Source organism: Epithele typhae, assembly GCF_022376455.1.
Source record: "Epithele typhae strain CBS 203.58 chromosome Unknown BXZ73scaffold_5, whole genome shotgun sequence".
Lineage (NCBI taxonomy): Eukaryota > Fungi > Basidiomycota > Agaricomycetes > Polyporales > Epitheliaceae > Epithele > Epithele typhae.
The window spans coordinates 816,746-829,376 of record NW_025954196.1 but is presented as its reverse complement, the minus strand read 5'-3'; the positions used below and the strand labels follow the sequence as shown (position 1 = coordinate 829,376).

At 64.1% G+C, this 12,631-nt stretch overlaps 4 protein-coding genes across 4 annotated transcripts; 2 read left to right on the top strand and 2 right to left on the bottom strand.

Moving 5' to 3' along the window:
- Positions 1-235: 235 nt before the first annotated feature.
- Positions 236-1,326, top strand: BXZ73DRAFT_97806 (uncharacterized protein; the record flags this gene model as incomplete). The annotated part of the gene is made up of 2 exons (XM_048027496.1): positions 236-1,201; positions 1,261-1,326. The coding sequence occupies 2 exons, from the start codon at positions 236-238 to the stop codon at positions 1,324-1,326; spliced, it is 1,032 nt and encodes a 343-aa protein (XP_047881652.1).
- A 1,450-nt stretch (positions 1,327-2,776) lies between these two features.
- BXZ73DRAFT_97805 (uncharacterized protein) lies at positions 2,777-6,779 on the bottom strand (the record flags this gene model as incomplete). Its single annotated transcript, XM_048027495.1, has 5 exons — positions 2,777-3,994; positions 4,049-4,209; positions 4,260-5,044; positions 5,373-5,613; positions 6,767-6,779. The coding sequence occupies 5 exons, from the start codon at positions 6,777-6,779 to the stop codon at positions 2,777-2,779; spliced, it is 2,418 nt and encodes an 805-aa protein (XP_047881651.1).
- Positions 6,780-9,198: 2,419 nt separating this feature from the next.
- BXZ73DRAFT_97804 (PLP-dependent transferase) lies at positions 9,199-11,778 on the bottom strand (the record flags this gene model as incomplete). Its single annotated transcript, XM_048027494.1, has 13 exons — positions 9,199-9,281; positions 9,357-9,462; positions 9,515-9,752; positions 9,813-9,866; positions 9,921-10,030; positions 10,085-10,102; positions 10,166-10,375; positions 10,435-10,579; positions 10,637-10,707; positions 10,767-10,888; positions 11,009-11,252; positions 11,374-11,506; positions 11,744-11,778. 13 exons carry the CDS (start codon positions 11,776-11,778, stop codon positions 9,199-9,201), a joined length of 1,569 nt encoding a protein of 522 aa, XP_047881650.1.
- A 167-nt stretch (positions 11,779-11,945) lies between these two features.
- Positions 11,946-12,578, top strand: BXZ73DRAFT_40845 (Prefoldin subunit 4; the record flags this gene model as incomplete). Its single annotated transcript, XM_048018656.1, has 4 exons — positions 11,946-12,048; positions 12,111-12,190; positions 12,251-12,318; positions 12,386-12,578. The coding sequence occupies 4 exons, from the start codon at positions 11,946-11,948 to the stop codon at positions 12,576-12,578; spliced, it is 444 nt and encodes a 147-aa protein (XP_047881649.1).
- Between the last annotated feature and the right edge of the window lie 53 nt (positions 12,579-12,631).

The following is a 12,631-nucleotide window of genomic DNA, read 5'->3' as shown; positions in this document are numbered from 1 at the left end:
TGATGGGGTGTGCCATATAGGCCCCGTGTCCATAACGCAGGTGGAGCTTCGCTCTTTCCCATTGATAGAATGCTTTTCTACCGCAGCTCGCATCCCCCTTCCCTCGGGTCTCATTGTCGGCTTGCCGCAGCAGCTATCGCTGTAGTCTATATATCTAGCTCAGGAGACTGAGCCTTCCGCGCTTCCGAGTTTACCGGCGCACCCAACCTGCTCGCATTTCACGTCTTCCCTCGTCATGGCTTCTGATTCCAAACCCACTCCCCGAGCGCCCTTCGACGATGCCGACGCCGACATCATCTTCCGCTCCTCCGATGGGGTGCTCTTCAACCTCTACAAGAACATCGTCGCCAAAGCTTCTTCTGTCATGCGCGACATGCTCACCCTCCCCGACGACGGCCTGCCCCAAACCGTGGACCTCACCGAAAGCGCGACGACGCTCGACGGCCTCTTCCGCCTCTTCTGCCCCGTCGAGCGCCCCACCTTCTCCTCCCTCGACGACGCCGACGCTGTCCTCGCCGCCGCGGTCAAGTACGACATGCCGGTCGCGATCGCGAACCTCTGCCCGTCTTTGCGCCTGCTCATGGTGAGCGACCCTCTGCGCCTCTACGCGATGGCGTACAAGCGCCGTCTCGAGGACCTCGTCCGCGAGTCCGCGAAACTCCTCGTCCGGGACTCGACATTCCACGTTCGGCAGAACCCCCCTGCCGAATTTGATGACATTCCCGCGATCGCGCTCCACAACTTGACGGTGTACAGGGTGACGTGTTCAAAAAAAGCGAGGGCTCTCGTGCAGGATCGGCAGTGGCCTCTCTCCGGGGACCATCGTATGGCGGTATCTCGCGGAGGCACCCCCGGCAACGGAGTGGACATTTCCGGCTCTTGGGTCTGGGCAAACACTCAGCCATACGCCCATTCAGAGTCTTGTTGCCCCGGCTCTATCATCCTCTCATATGCGCTTCGGGACGGAAACGCTGCCGCAGTCCACGCGCAGAAGTGGTGGTGCAAATACATCAATTCTCTAGCCGACGCTGTTGGTCGTTGTCCGTGTGGGGAGACAGTGCGCTCCTTCTTCCCGACTCCGGCATCTCAAAAGGCACTGAAGAACGCTTGGGGATGTCCTGCGTGTTTGTGCCACGCCCCGAGTGATGTCCAGTGCTTCAATGAGCTTCTCGCGCAAAGGGTGGACGACGAACTGGACAAGGTGGGTGGTATCAAAGTCGTCTGGCTTGGGCGCCGCCTATCTGACTTGCTTCTCGCCAGGTCGAGCTAAAAGTCGCGTTTGCTGCCGGCCGGGCAGTCACTGGGACGGAGAAGGTTGGAACGTAAAGCGTCCGCCTGGAGACATGTCTGGGACATACGGTTGGCCCCGAAGCACCCCCGCATGTAGAGAACGTTCACCCTGTACAGTATCGTTCCATGACTTCCCTCTCCCTCGCTCACGTATCCGCATCACCTTGTGCTCCGCGTCGATGCGCTCCTGCTGCAGGGAGCCCTGGGTCGCACTCCGCAGGTCCACTGTTACTGCTGAAAAAGCGTTCGGTTGACGCGGCCCGAAGGCCTGAAGTAGACCGCAGCTGCGGCGCGAGCGGCTGAGTGCGGTTTTGGAGTGCTTATGACTCCGTCCCAGTTGTTCCAGCTCCTGCTTCGCCCCCGACCGTCCCCGAGCCACGCGGGCAGGCCACAGACGTGGCAGGAGGGCGGCACCACGGCGGAGGCGCGACTTTTTTTTTTGGTCGTCCTCGTTTAACGCCCTCGAGGGCAGAGCCCTATGGTAGGCGTAATCTACAGGCAGTACTAAACGGGATAGAGTCAGAGAGCGGAGGGAAATGGCGTTATCCGAACAAATGCCCCGGGGGGCGGGAGAGAGTACGGGGGCGGCACCCGGGGTAGCCGAGGAAGGGCCCAGTGCGGAGGACAGGGCGGCACGACTTGTTCTGACGGTGCCCGCTGTCTAAGTCCGTACTGAAAACTCGGCGGGCGAGGAGCGGATGCGGGAAGTTCGGAGAGATCTACCGTGGCAGCCCGGCCGCGACGGAGCGCGGTCGGACTCGAAACGGTCACGTGGGGCGCACGAGAACGCGTCGAGGCGGACGCGGCTTTGAGCGACGCGTCCAAGACAAGTAGCGGAATGGCCGCTCGGCACGCAGAAGCAGAGCAGCGACGTCGGATGGGGGGATGCGTTATTACTGGTACTGATGATGCAGCGAGACGAGGGACGGTGAACCCAATCAAGATTCAAGACTCAGATGCGCGTCCGGACGGGATTATTGATCAGAAGTGTGCGGAGCGTATTATACAACGAACCGGCCGAGAGGTGCGTACTTAGGTGTCAATTGCGGAGTGGTGGACCGTGGGTGGAGAGAAAGAGCGGCCGTGATGGGGTGCGGTACGAATACAGAGGGCGAGAACGAACAACAAGTGGGGCAAGGAGCGGAGGGGTGGGGGCGCGGCGCGCTCGGTCTAATGTCTATGGCGAGTCGTGAGCTTTCATGATGCATGGTGAACGGGGCGAGGCAGTCTAGGGTAACAGTGGCATGAGGGGTGTCCGGATAAATACGTGTCGAGGGAATACTGGACGACGTGTGAATAGTTGAAAGACGCATGTGGATTAGGTGGGGGACGTCGCGGGAGTCGCGTGGAAGATGTGAGGGGACGAAGAATCGAAGAGGGAAGAGAGAAATAATGATACACAGCGAGCACGGCGCGAGCGGGGGGATATGTCTTGGTGGCGACAGCCGGGTATACGCAGGCGGACCTCCGCCCGACCTCCCTCACCTCACCTCGTCGACGTCGACGACCGCGCGACCCCCGACCGCGGCGGCACCGACGACGGCCGCGCCCCGTGCGCCGCGAACATCCCCGCGAGGTCCCCGTCGCTGAAGCTGCGCGCGCCCCCGGCGACGGCGCTCTCGTACGTCGGCAGGTCCCGCACGCTCTCGAGCGGCGTGATGCCCCCGCCGAGGAAGCCGCGGCTCGCCATGTCGTAGTCTGGCACCTGCGTGAACGCGTGGTGGAGCATCTCCTGCGACGTCATCGGCACCGGCGCGGCCTCCGCGGGCGTCGACGCCCCCGACGCGCCGGCGGGGTGCCCGTGCGCGACCGCGGCCGCGAGTGCCTGCAGGTTCGCGTGCGAGCCGGAGCGCGAGCCGAGCGTGAACGTCGAGCCGAGGCTCGAGAACGGCTTCATCGCGATGTGGAACAGCCCGTTCGTGTGCCGGCTCGCGGTGCTCTGGCCGTGGACGAACGTCGTCCCGGCCGGGACCGACGGCGGCGGCGCGGACGCGCCGTGCTCGGACTCGGGCGGTGTGCGCTCGGGCGAGCCAGAGCGGGACCCGGCGCGAGAGTTCGCGCGAGACCCGCGGCGCGAGGGGAAGCGGCTCCCGTGTCTGCTGGCGTGCGCGGACTCGGGCGGGGTGCGGCTCGGGGGCGTCGCGCGCTGCGTGACGACGGCGGGGGCCTCCGGGGCCTCCCGTCCGAGGCTGAGCAGGAGCTCGGTGTTGACCCACTCGAGCGGGTGCGCGCCTGGCTGCGGCTCGTGCGGAAGGTGCTCCGAGTGCAGCGGGCGCGTCATCCCGGGCCCGACCTGCCACGTCTCGAACACGGCCGGGCTCTCGATGCCGCTCGAGGAGCCCGAGTGCGCGCCGGCGCGGTCCGCGGCGATCGTGGGGCTCATGCCGTTTACGACCCACGCGTTCGCGACGCGCATCGTCGCCGCGTCCGGGAGGTAGGCGTTCGCGACCCGGTCGCGGACGTGCGAAGGGTACGAGGGCAGCGCGTCCGCGTCCGCGTCTTCGTCTCCGAGAACGGCCTCGCCGCCGTCGACGTCGCCCGCGCCGAGGAGCAGCCGGCGGGTGGCGAGGGTGGCGACGCGCGCTTCTTCGGCGAGTCGGTGGTCGAGGACGTGGATGGGGAGGGAGCAGCGGAGCTCGGACGTGTGTCCATCGAGGTTGCTGATGAGGATCGACCACCTGACACGGTGGGTCACCTGAATGGGCTAATGGGAAGGTTTGTACTAGGTTCACAGATCAAAAACAGAGATCGGACTAACCTCTAGCGAGTGGCTGGGCGTCGCGTGCAGCGGCACAGTGACGTTCAGAGAAGTAACCACATCGTTTGCCGGGTCCATCAGCAGGTCGTCTGAAGGCGACGTGAATGGTTGTGACTGCAGATCCGCCGTGCTTCCCGCCGTGGACGTCCCTACTGAGGGACCTGCGGACACATTTCAGGCGCGAGCGTGCCGGTCGACGACGACGCTGCACCATTCGACGACGTTCTTGTATGCGCCCTCGTGAGCGACGGGAGCTCTGCGGGGGGATGCGCGGGAGAATGGAACGTGGAGTGACTCGAGGACGAGGCGACGGGGGGGAAGTACGAGCCCGTGCTGTGCGAGTGCGCGTGGCCAGGGGTCTGCGCGGGGGTCGAAACGCGAGAGGTCGAGGAACCGCCGAGGATTGGGACGCGGAACCGATGGTGCTGCTCCTGGACGCAGACGGCCTTGCCGTCGACGATGTCGTGCTTGGTACTCGCGATGACCCGGGTGTTGTCCTGGCAGCCCGCGCGTGACCAGAGCTTGACGGTCTCGTTTATCGTCGTCGTGACGGCGAGCACACGGGCGCCCTTGACGAGCGGCTGGAACTTGACGATGGCGGTGAGCCGCTCGCCGGCGGCCCACGCCTTGTGGGGGATCATGATGGAATACATGAGCTTCTCGGGCCAGGTGTTCTCGATCTCGAGCGTTTGCTGGTACTCGAGCGCCTCGGTGCCGTACCCGCGCATGATGGTAATGGGCTGGAGGGCGGTGATATCACGATGGGTGAGACCGAAACCGCCGCGGACGAGCTGGGCGCGGAGCTTGTACTGGACAGAGGCACCGCCCATGGCAGAGGTGTAGATGGTGGAAGGGAGGGAGCCGCCGATCTGGAGCTGGAAGGGGAAGAGGTGGCGCCCGGCCTTGAGGGTGTGGGCATGGTGGCGGTCGCCCTCGAGGAAGGACCATTCGTGATTGCACACGACGAAGGTCAGCTGGGAGGTGCTGAGCGCGAGCCTGGATTAACGGGCGCGTCAGCATGTAAATCCGGCGGAAATGCTGTCACGAGGGCGAAAAGGAAGAGAGGGCGGGTGTGGAGAAGCGTGGTCTCGTGCACTACCCCGCACAGTGCGTAATAGCGAGAGAGTTCCAGATGGAACCCACGGCTTACGGAGCGGAAAGCAAGACGGGCAGGACGCGGCATGTGCGACGGGCAGGGCGGAGTGCGTGCGAGTCAAGAGGTGGGTGAATGCAATCAGGGTTGGCATGCGGCGGGCCGCGGACGGGAGTGGTGAAGGGCAGGGAGATCACATGGACTGAGAGGGGCGTAGGAGGGAAGACTCACGGCTCTGCGGCGGAGGCAGGGAGGCGGGCCTTGCCTCTGAACTGGAGGGTGATCTCCTTGATGGATGTGGGCTCGGAGAGGTGGAGGACGACGTTGCCGCTGAGGAGGGAGGGGTTCACATCGACGCCGGTGCCGCGGAGACAAAGGATGTCCTGGTTGACATGAATCTCGAGGTGGGGTGCTTGTCGGTCTTGTGGGGCATGTCGTGGCGGTCGTGCCTCTCCCGAGGGTGTGGGGGGTGCTGCTGAGCGTGAGCCTGAAGCTGGAGCTCTGGTGGGGGCGGGAGGGTTGTGTGGTGCTCGAAGGGGCGGAGTGCAGCATGAAGGCGACCGCGAGCGCGTCCTCCTCTGGTGGGGGAGGGGGGTCGGGGTGCGGGCGAGTACATAAGACATTGTGAAAGGGCTGGGATAGAGACAAGGGTGACGGCGGCAGAAGCCAGGAAAGGGTGCGCGAACGAGGGTTTGGGCGCAGGCGGGGGATGGTGGCAAGCACTGGGGAGGAGGGCTGGGAGCCGCTGCCGTGGAGAGGCAGGGCCTGGCTGGAGCAGAGGAGAGCAGGACGGCGGGCAGATCGCGTCCGCCGATATTTGTTTTCCGGGAAAAGCTGCAGGCCGCGCCCGACGTCATATTCCCCTCGGACCGTGCCGCCGGTCTCGCCCGCGGGCGCTCATCGAGTCGTGTCGGTTCGTGTCGGTGCAGTACGGCTCCGTGCTCGCCGCCGCGTTGCGCCTTCGCGACGTCCCCTCCGCCCCTCCGTTCCCCTCCGTCGCCCAACCGTGCGCGCGCACCGCCAGCCGTTATCGCGCGCGGTGGACCATCGATAGCAACAGGCACCGTCGCTGGCCGTAGCCTTTTCGCGCTCGCCCGAGGCCCAGGAAGCAACGCCACAAAGCCCTTGCAGGAGCCGAGCATTCTCCTTCGGGGCCACCCGACGGACGGGGCCCGCCCTGCGTCCTTCCTTGTTTGCACCTCCACTTCCCGGGCACGGCCTCCCTTCCCGGGCCCATCTCGGCCCTTCTGCGGCCATCTGTCTCCCCCAGGTCTCTCTTCTGCGCGAAGGACGACATAACTGTTCGTCCCTCGCTGTCCTTTGTTCTAGTCTGAACACTCCTGATCGCTCCCTTCTACGTCTCCTAGGATTATGTCACACCATGCACGCGGATGCTGGAAGAACTGCACGCACCGGAACACGGAATCCCGCAGAAGCGAGCGTAGCCGTACGCGCCATCCTTCATGCTCGCACCCGTCATCACAAAATCTTCTCTCTCTCGCTGTGCACACCGTCCGTGTTGTTCGTTCGATAACGAAAACGGGCCGCTACGGCACCCAACGCGCCAGAAACGTCCCCGCATCTCCGCGGACCCGTCTCGAACATGCCTGGCCACAACGACTCACGAGCATCGAGCATTTCGGCATCCTGGTGCCACCCGCGCGGAGGCTTCCCTCGCCGGTCAATTCGCTGAACGCCAGGCCATGCTCCACCGCCCGCGTTGGGACGATCTGCAGGGCCGTTTCCACGCGCAGCCCCCGTCCTGCTTCGCTCCGCGCGTGCCGGCGCGAGGAGAAAGCAGCGAGGCGAGGCGAGGCGAATCTTCGAGGCGCGAGCGTGCGTTCTGCCACTCGCCCCTCGCTCGGGGAGTCGGAGTCGCGATCGGAGCTTACCTGCACCGTCCGGCTGCGATCCTTCGTTTTCCCACTCGGAATTCGTTTCACGGCCGCGCGAGCTCGTCGACCACCCAGCTGCACGTTCGCCCGCGCCATCAGAGATACGTGCGCGCCGGCGCGAGGCTCGCGATAGCTCTCGGAGTCCGGCGCGCGCGACACCTGCAGGACGAACGAAGATTTCCAGCCTGCCTCGCGAGCGCGCCGCGGCCACGTTCGTGCTCGAAGCAGTGCCACGACCGGCGACGGTGCCTGCCTCGGCCAGTAACTACGATCGCGCGCGCACGAATCAGCCGCCGCGATCGTTTGTCGCGGCCTCCCTTGGGCCGTTGGGGCGTTTTCGCCCGTCCGTCTATCCGGTATCTAGATCGTATAACCTGCTATCTCGTATCTGAAAGCCGTCGGGCGCGCAGGTCTGAGATGGTGACTTGTTGTGCTCAGTCCTGTCGATGGGAGTCTAGACCGCGCCCGAGCCAGAGCATATGCCTCGGACAAAAGAAAGCGATCGCGCGTTCGAGGCGGTCCGAGGTCGCGACATTCGCGCCCCAAAGACCGTCGGCGGTGGTGTCATTTCTTCACGCTTCCTATCATAGGTATCTTATCGGCTGCGTGACGGTTCTTCCAACACCTTCGGGGCCGGCGGAGGCGTTTGAGTCGCCACCGCCTCCCTCGTTCAAATGTTTATCTCCCGGTGTCCATTTCGAGGGCGGGTTCTCTATCGCGCTGCGGTGCCGTCCTCTTTTGTTTCCCTGTTCGAACACGGCGGGGATCCGGTTGCGTGCTTACACACCCACCGATAGATACAGATCGCATCCATGCGCAAACACAGCGGCGTCTCGATACGGCCCCGTCGGAGGCAACAAATTCGAGGCCCTCCCCTCGAGCCTGTACCTCACCCACTCATCGACAACCATACACCTATAGATGTCTGCTTCCTCGACACACGCTCTACGCCACTATCTCTGAGGCCCTAGCCTCGTTGGCGACCACACTTCCCCACTTCCCCCGAGTCCACCGGCGGCCTCAAGTTTGACAAAGGTTGAAACGAGAGGGGCACGCATTCTGCGGTTCCGCGCGATTTCCGAGCGTGCATATTCTCAGCTGCAGCGCCGCCCTCCTGGTGCTTGTCGAAATTTGCGTGATGCTCCCGCCGCCCGTCCATCGAAAGAAGGTGAACTGGACGTTGCCCGGAGGTTTGGGGCCCGGTCAACGGGCCGGGCGCCCCGGATGTCGCCTCTAGGCACCGCGTGCGGTTCGAGTCTGTATGACATGAGTTAGGGTTTTGAGGGGGAGAACAGGACTGGGAAGGCAGAAAGGGACCGTGCGCGTGCGCGGGAGTGCGTTCGACTGCGACAATAGGCAAGAACGACCCCGAAACTCGTCTCCGCTTCGTGAACTTTCGCAGGTGGGACCCTTCGTCCGACCGCAGCAGCGTCGTCGCCGTCGCCGTCGACCGCCGGTCCAGACCCCCATCTCCACCTGCAACATAGCACACTGTATGTGTGCCTGGAGGCTGGGACGCGCTCGCAGAATGGAAGCCCGCGCACGCTGCTTCTGGTGGGCAGCGGAGCGCATACGTTGACGAGCTAGAAGGCGATTGACACGGCGAGGGTTCGCAGACCTCGGTAGTAGTATCGACAGAGATGCCGACGGGGTCGAGCGCGGCAGGGGTGCGGCATGTCGTATGGAGGAGGGCACTGGTGGCTGACGGAGATAGACATAGCCGTGCGGCCTGCCGTGTTTGGGAGGCGAGCGAGGCGTCTCGAGCCTGCGCCGAGCGCGAGCACCGAGCTTCGCGGGACGAATGGAAGCGGGCGCATGGAAGCTCGGCGGCCGTGGTTTGCGACCTCGGAGATAAGACAGCGTTTGCCAAGCGCGGGTTTGAGTGTGGGCGTACGAAACGCGACGTTATATGATCCGTATGTGCGAAAGGAGTGATTACAACAGGTATACAAGTACCCAGGGAAGAAGCATGTGTGGGAGCACGATATCAGAAAGCGCTGTCCAGTGGTATACACCCCGTTCCTGTCCACGGTGACGACATACATACCACAGCAACGGCCGAGATTCCGAGCGTTCAGTTTGAGTGTCTCGAACAATCCTTCCGAACGCAAAAGCACATTGTTCCGCGGCGGTCGCGGCGTGCGACGCGGACGCGGACGCGATCACGCCTTGTAGAGCGTGTCGAGGAACGCGGTCGCGACGTGCCCGACCATGGTGTACCCAACGGGGCTCGACTCGCCGAGACCTGCGCGCGCTCAGGGCCCGTCAGTTCACCCCTCCCGGAGTACGTACAAGAGCGCGGTCGCGAGGGCGCACGCACCGTAGACCGTGACCATCGTGCCCTCGCCCGAGGGCGAGAGCTTCGCCTCGCTGATCGCGTCCTTGAGGTCCGCGATCAGGTTGTCGACCATCGGCACCGTCAGGCGCTGCGACGTCGTCAGCGCGCGGACCGGGCGTCAGACGGGAAGGACGACGCACCGTGCAGGCGATGTGGAGCCCGGCCGGGTTCGAGAGCGCGTTGAGGTGCCACCCCTTCTTGCTCATCATGTCCCCGACCTCGTGCACGTTGAAGCTCGTCACGCCCTTCGCGGCGGCGAACGCGACGAGGGACGCGGGCGGGTCGCCGAGGATGCGCAGCTCCGGGATCTCGCTCCGGATCCGCTGCGCGATCGTCTTCGCGGCGCCGACGATGCTCTTGCAGGACTCGAGGTAGCCGCTGCGGAAGGCCTTAGATTAAGCAGCGCCCATCTCGTGGCGATCAAAGTAGGAGACTCACGAGTGGCCCATATATTGCATCGCAGCCCAAGTTCCGGCGATGAGCGCCCCAGGGCTGTGGGGTGGAGGGTAGGTTCGAGACTATGTAGACCGGAGATGAGCTACTCACCGAGAGCCGGCGATGCTAGGGCTGGCGTACACGCCGCCCATCCAGTCGGGGTTCACGTAGTACTGGAAACGGCGCAGCTCGGCATCTCTGTACATGATCACCGAGTTACCCTACAACAACACTCGATCAGTCGGCGATTCATCGTTTTCCCGAATGGAACGCACTTTGGGCGCAAAGCCGTACTGTCGCGGAAAACCACGATCGTCAGCAAGACGACGACCGCGAATGTGAGTCAGAACGCGCACCTTGTGCGTGTCGCAGCTGATGCTGGTGACGCCCTGTACAGAGAAGTCGAATGGGCGGACAGGGAAGCCGGCCTCCTTGACGAAAGGCATGATGAAGCTTCCCAGGCAGCAGTCGACGTGCATGCCGATCTTGTGCTTGTGCGCGAGCTTTGCGAGCGCGACGATGTCGTCCTGGCAGCCATCCGGGAAGTTGACCGCCGAGCCAACGAGCTGTGTACGATGTGGGCGTCAGCAGTACCATCCGTGAAGCAGAGTGGGGGACGGCGCACCATAATCGTGTTGCTGTTGATAGCGCGCCGGACCTTCTTGAGATCGACCTGGCGAGTGTCGGGGTCGATCGGGATAGTGTGAACCTTGATGCCCATGTAGTCCGCGCCCTTGTCGAACGCGGCGTGCGCAGACACGGGGACAATCCTGCAAGGGAGCCAGCATGAGAATAACCACAAGCACGCGCGGAGCGCAGCCACGTACATCTCGGGCTCCGTGATGCCCTTCGTCGCCCGCGCCCAGTCGCGGTACGTCTTCACGGCCATGATGATCGACTCGGTGCCGCCGAGGTGGTGGTGCCGGCGCCACCGGGGTTGTTGTACATCTTGAGGACCATGGCGACGACCTCCGCTTCCATCTTGCGCACCGACGGGAACACATCCGGGTGGAGCGGGTTCGAGAGGCAGTACCGGTCGAACGCGGCGACCAGGACCTTCTGTAGGTCCTCGCCGCCGTCTGAATCAAGCAGCAAGCGCAGCAGAGCGCGTCAACGTCAGCGTCCGCTCGGCCTGCGTCCGTTCGCGCAGCATGACGCCAGCGCGCGGACAAAAATGCACAGAGGGCCGAACGACTCACGGTACACGGCGCCGGAGACCTTGCCGTCGTGCCAGTCGGTATGTGTGGCGACGAGCGTGTCCATCCTCGCCATCTCGGCGAGGATCCAGTCCTTGTCGTGGCCCTGGGCGGGCAGGGAGAGGTAGCGGGTGATGCCGGGGCCCTGGGGCACCATCTTCGCCTCGACATCGAGGCGCGCCTTGCCGAGCTTCTCGTCGACCTGTTTCTTCGCGGACGGGAAGCGCAGCGCGAGCAGGATCGCCTCCTACACGCAGCCAAGGTTTCGTCAGAGGACCGCTGTGGCAGAGCAACGGAGCGCGCGGACAATGCATGCGACATGGATCCGCATTGGCGCCGCAGCAGGAAGGAAGGGGTGGCAGACGGACCTGGAGAACCCATTTGTAGAAATCGCGGACAGTGCGGACGATGCCCCGCGCGCGGAGGTGGCGCGAGATCTTGAGGGTGCGCGAGAGGAGGAGGTAGACGACGACCGCGTTCGTGAAGTTCTGCCAGTGGCTCCTGCCCGTGGAGAGAGCGCGAGCACGACGGCGCGAGCCTTGTCCATGGTGCGATTGGTGCCGCTACTGGAGACAGCGAGCAAGAAGAGGCGGGCTACAGCGCGCAGTCAAAGGAGAGGAGCGGGCTCCGTTGACGTGGTCAAAGGTCAAGAGATGAGCCGGCGTGAGCGCGCAGACGGCGGGAGGACTGTGTAGAAGGCGGTTACGATATGTACGCGTCGCCGCCGCAAGCACGGACGCGGTCGTGTCGGCGCAGGAGACGACGGGGAGCATGTGCCCAGGGCTCCGGCTGCCCGGGACTCGTTGCGGCCCGTGTGGATCGCGCTATGTCGCCGGCGCCAACCGTGCTGGGTGCGTTCTCGACGATTTGCCAGCCTGCGCGCGTGCCTTGCTTTCCGATTTCCCTCCGCCCTTCCCTCGCTTCGCCGACCACCATGCGCATGGCACGTACGCTATCGACCCCGCCCAGCCACCGCCCCCCGCTGACCGCCGCCCAGCTCTCGCAGGAGGATGAGAACGACGACAACACGGAGGTCACCTGGGGTGCGTGCCCGTTTCATCACGCGAGAGAATGCAGGGCGGGATGCCGACGGACGACGGGACAGAGGACCAGCAGCGCATAAACTCGTTCTCCAAGCTGAACAACCGTCTGCGATCGATCCAAGACAAGATCGCGGCGCTGAAGGTGCGCACACCCTCCGTTTCCTGCGCGCGTCCACTCAAACGACGTCCCCTCCTGCGCCAGACCGAGAAGGAGGCTCTCGATGACATCTCGATGGAGCTTGAGCTCGCGGACGAGGACCAACCCGTCATGTGCGCACCCTGCCCGTCATGCGTTTCCCGCCTCTCACTCGCCCTGCTCACGCGCGCCGTACACCAGGTACCGCATTGGCGAGGCGTTCATTCACCTCCCGCACGCGCGCGCAATGAAGCGGCTTGAGAGCGACGTCGCACAGCTGAACGACGAGCTGTCGCGGCAGAACTCGAACGTAGAGCAGTGCGAGAGCACGATGAAAGAGCTCAAGGTTGCGCTCTACGCGAAATTCGGTCGGGCGATCAACCTCGACGAGTAGAGGACGCACGACAGTCAAAAGACGTGCATATGGTTAATGTGTATTCTGCTAGT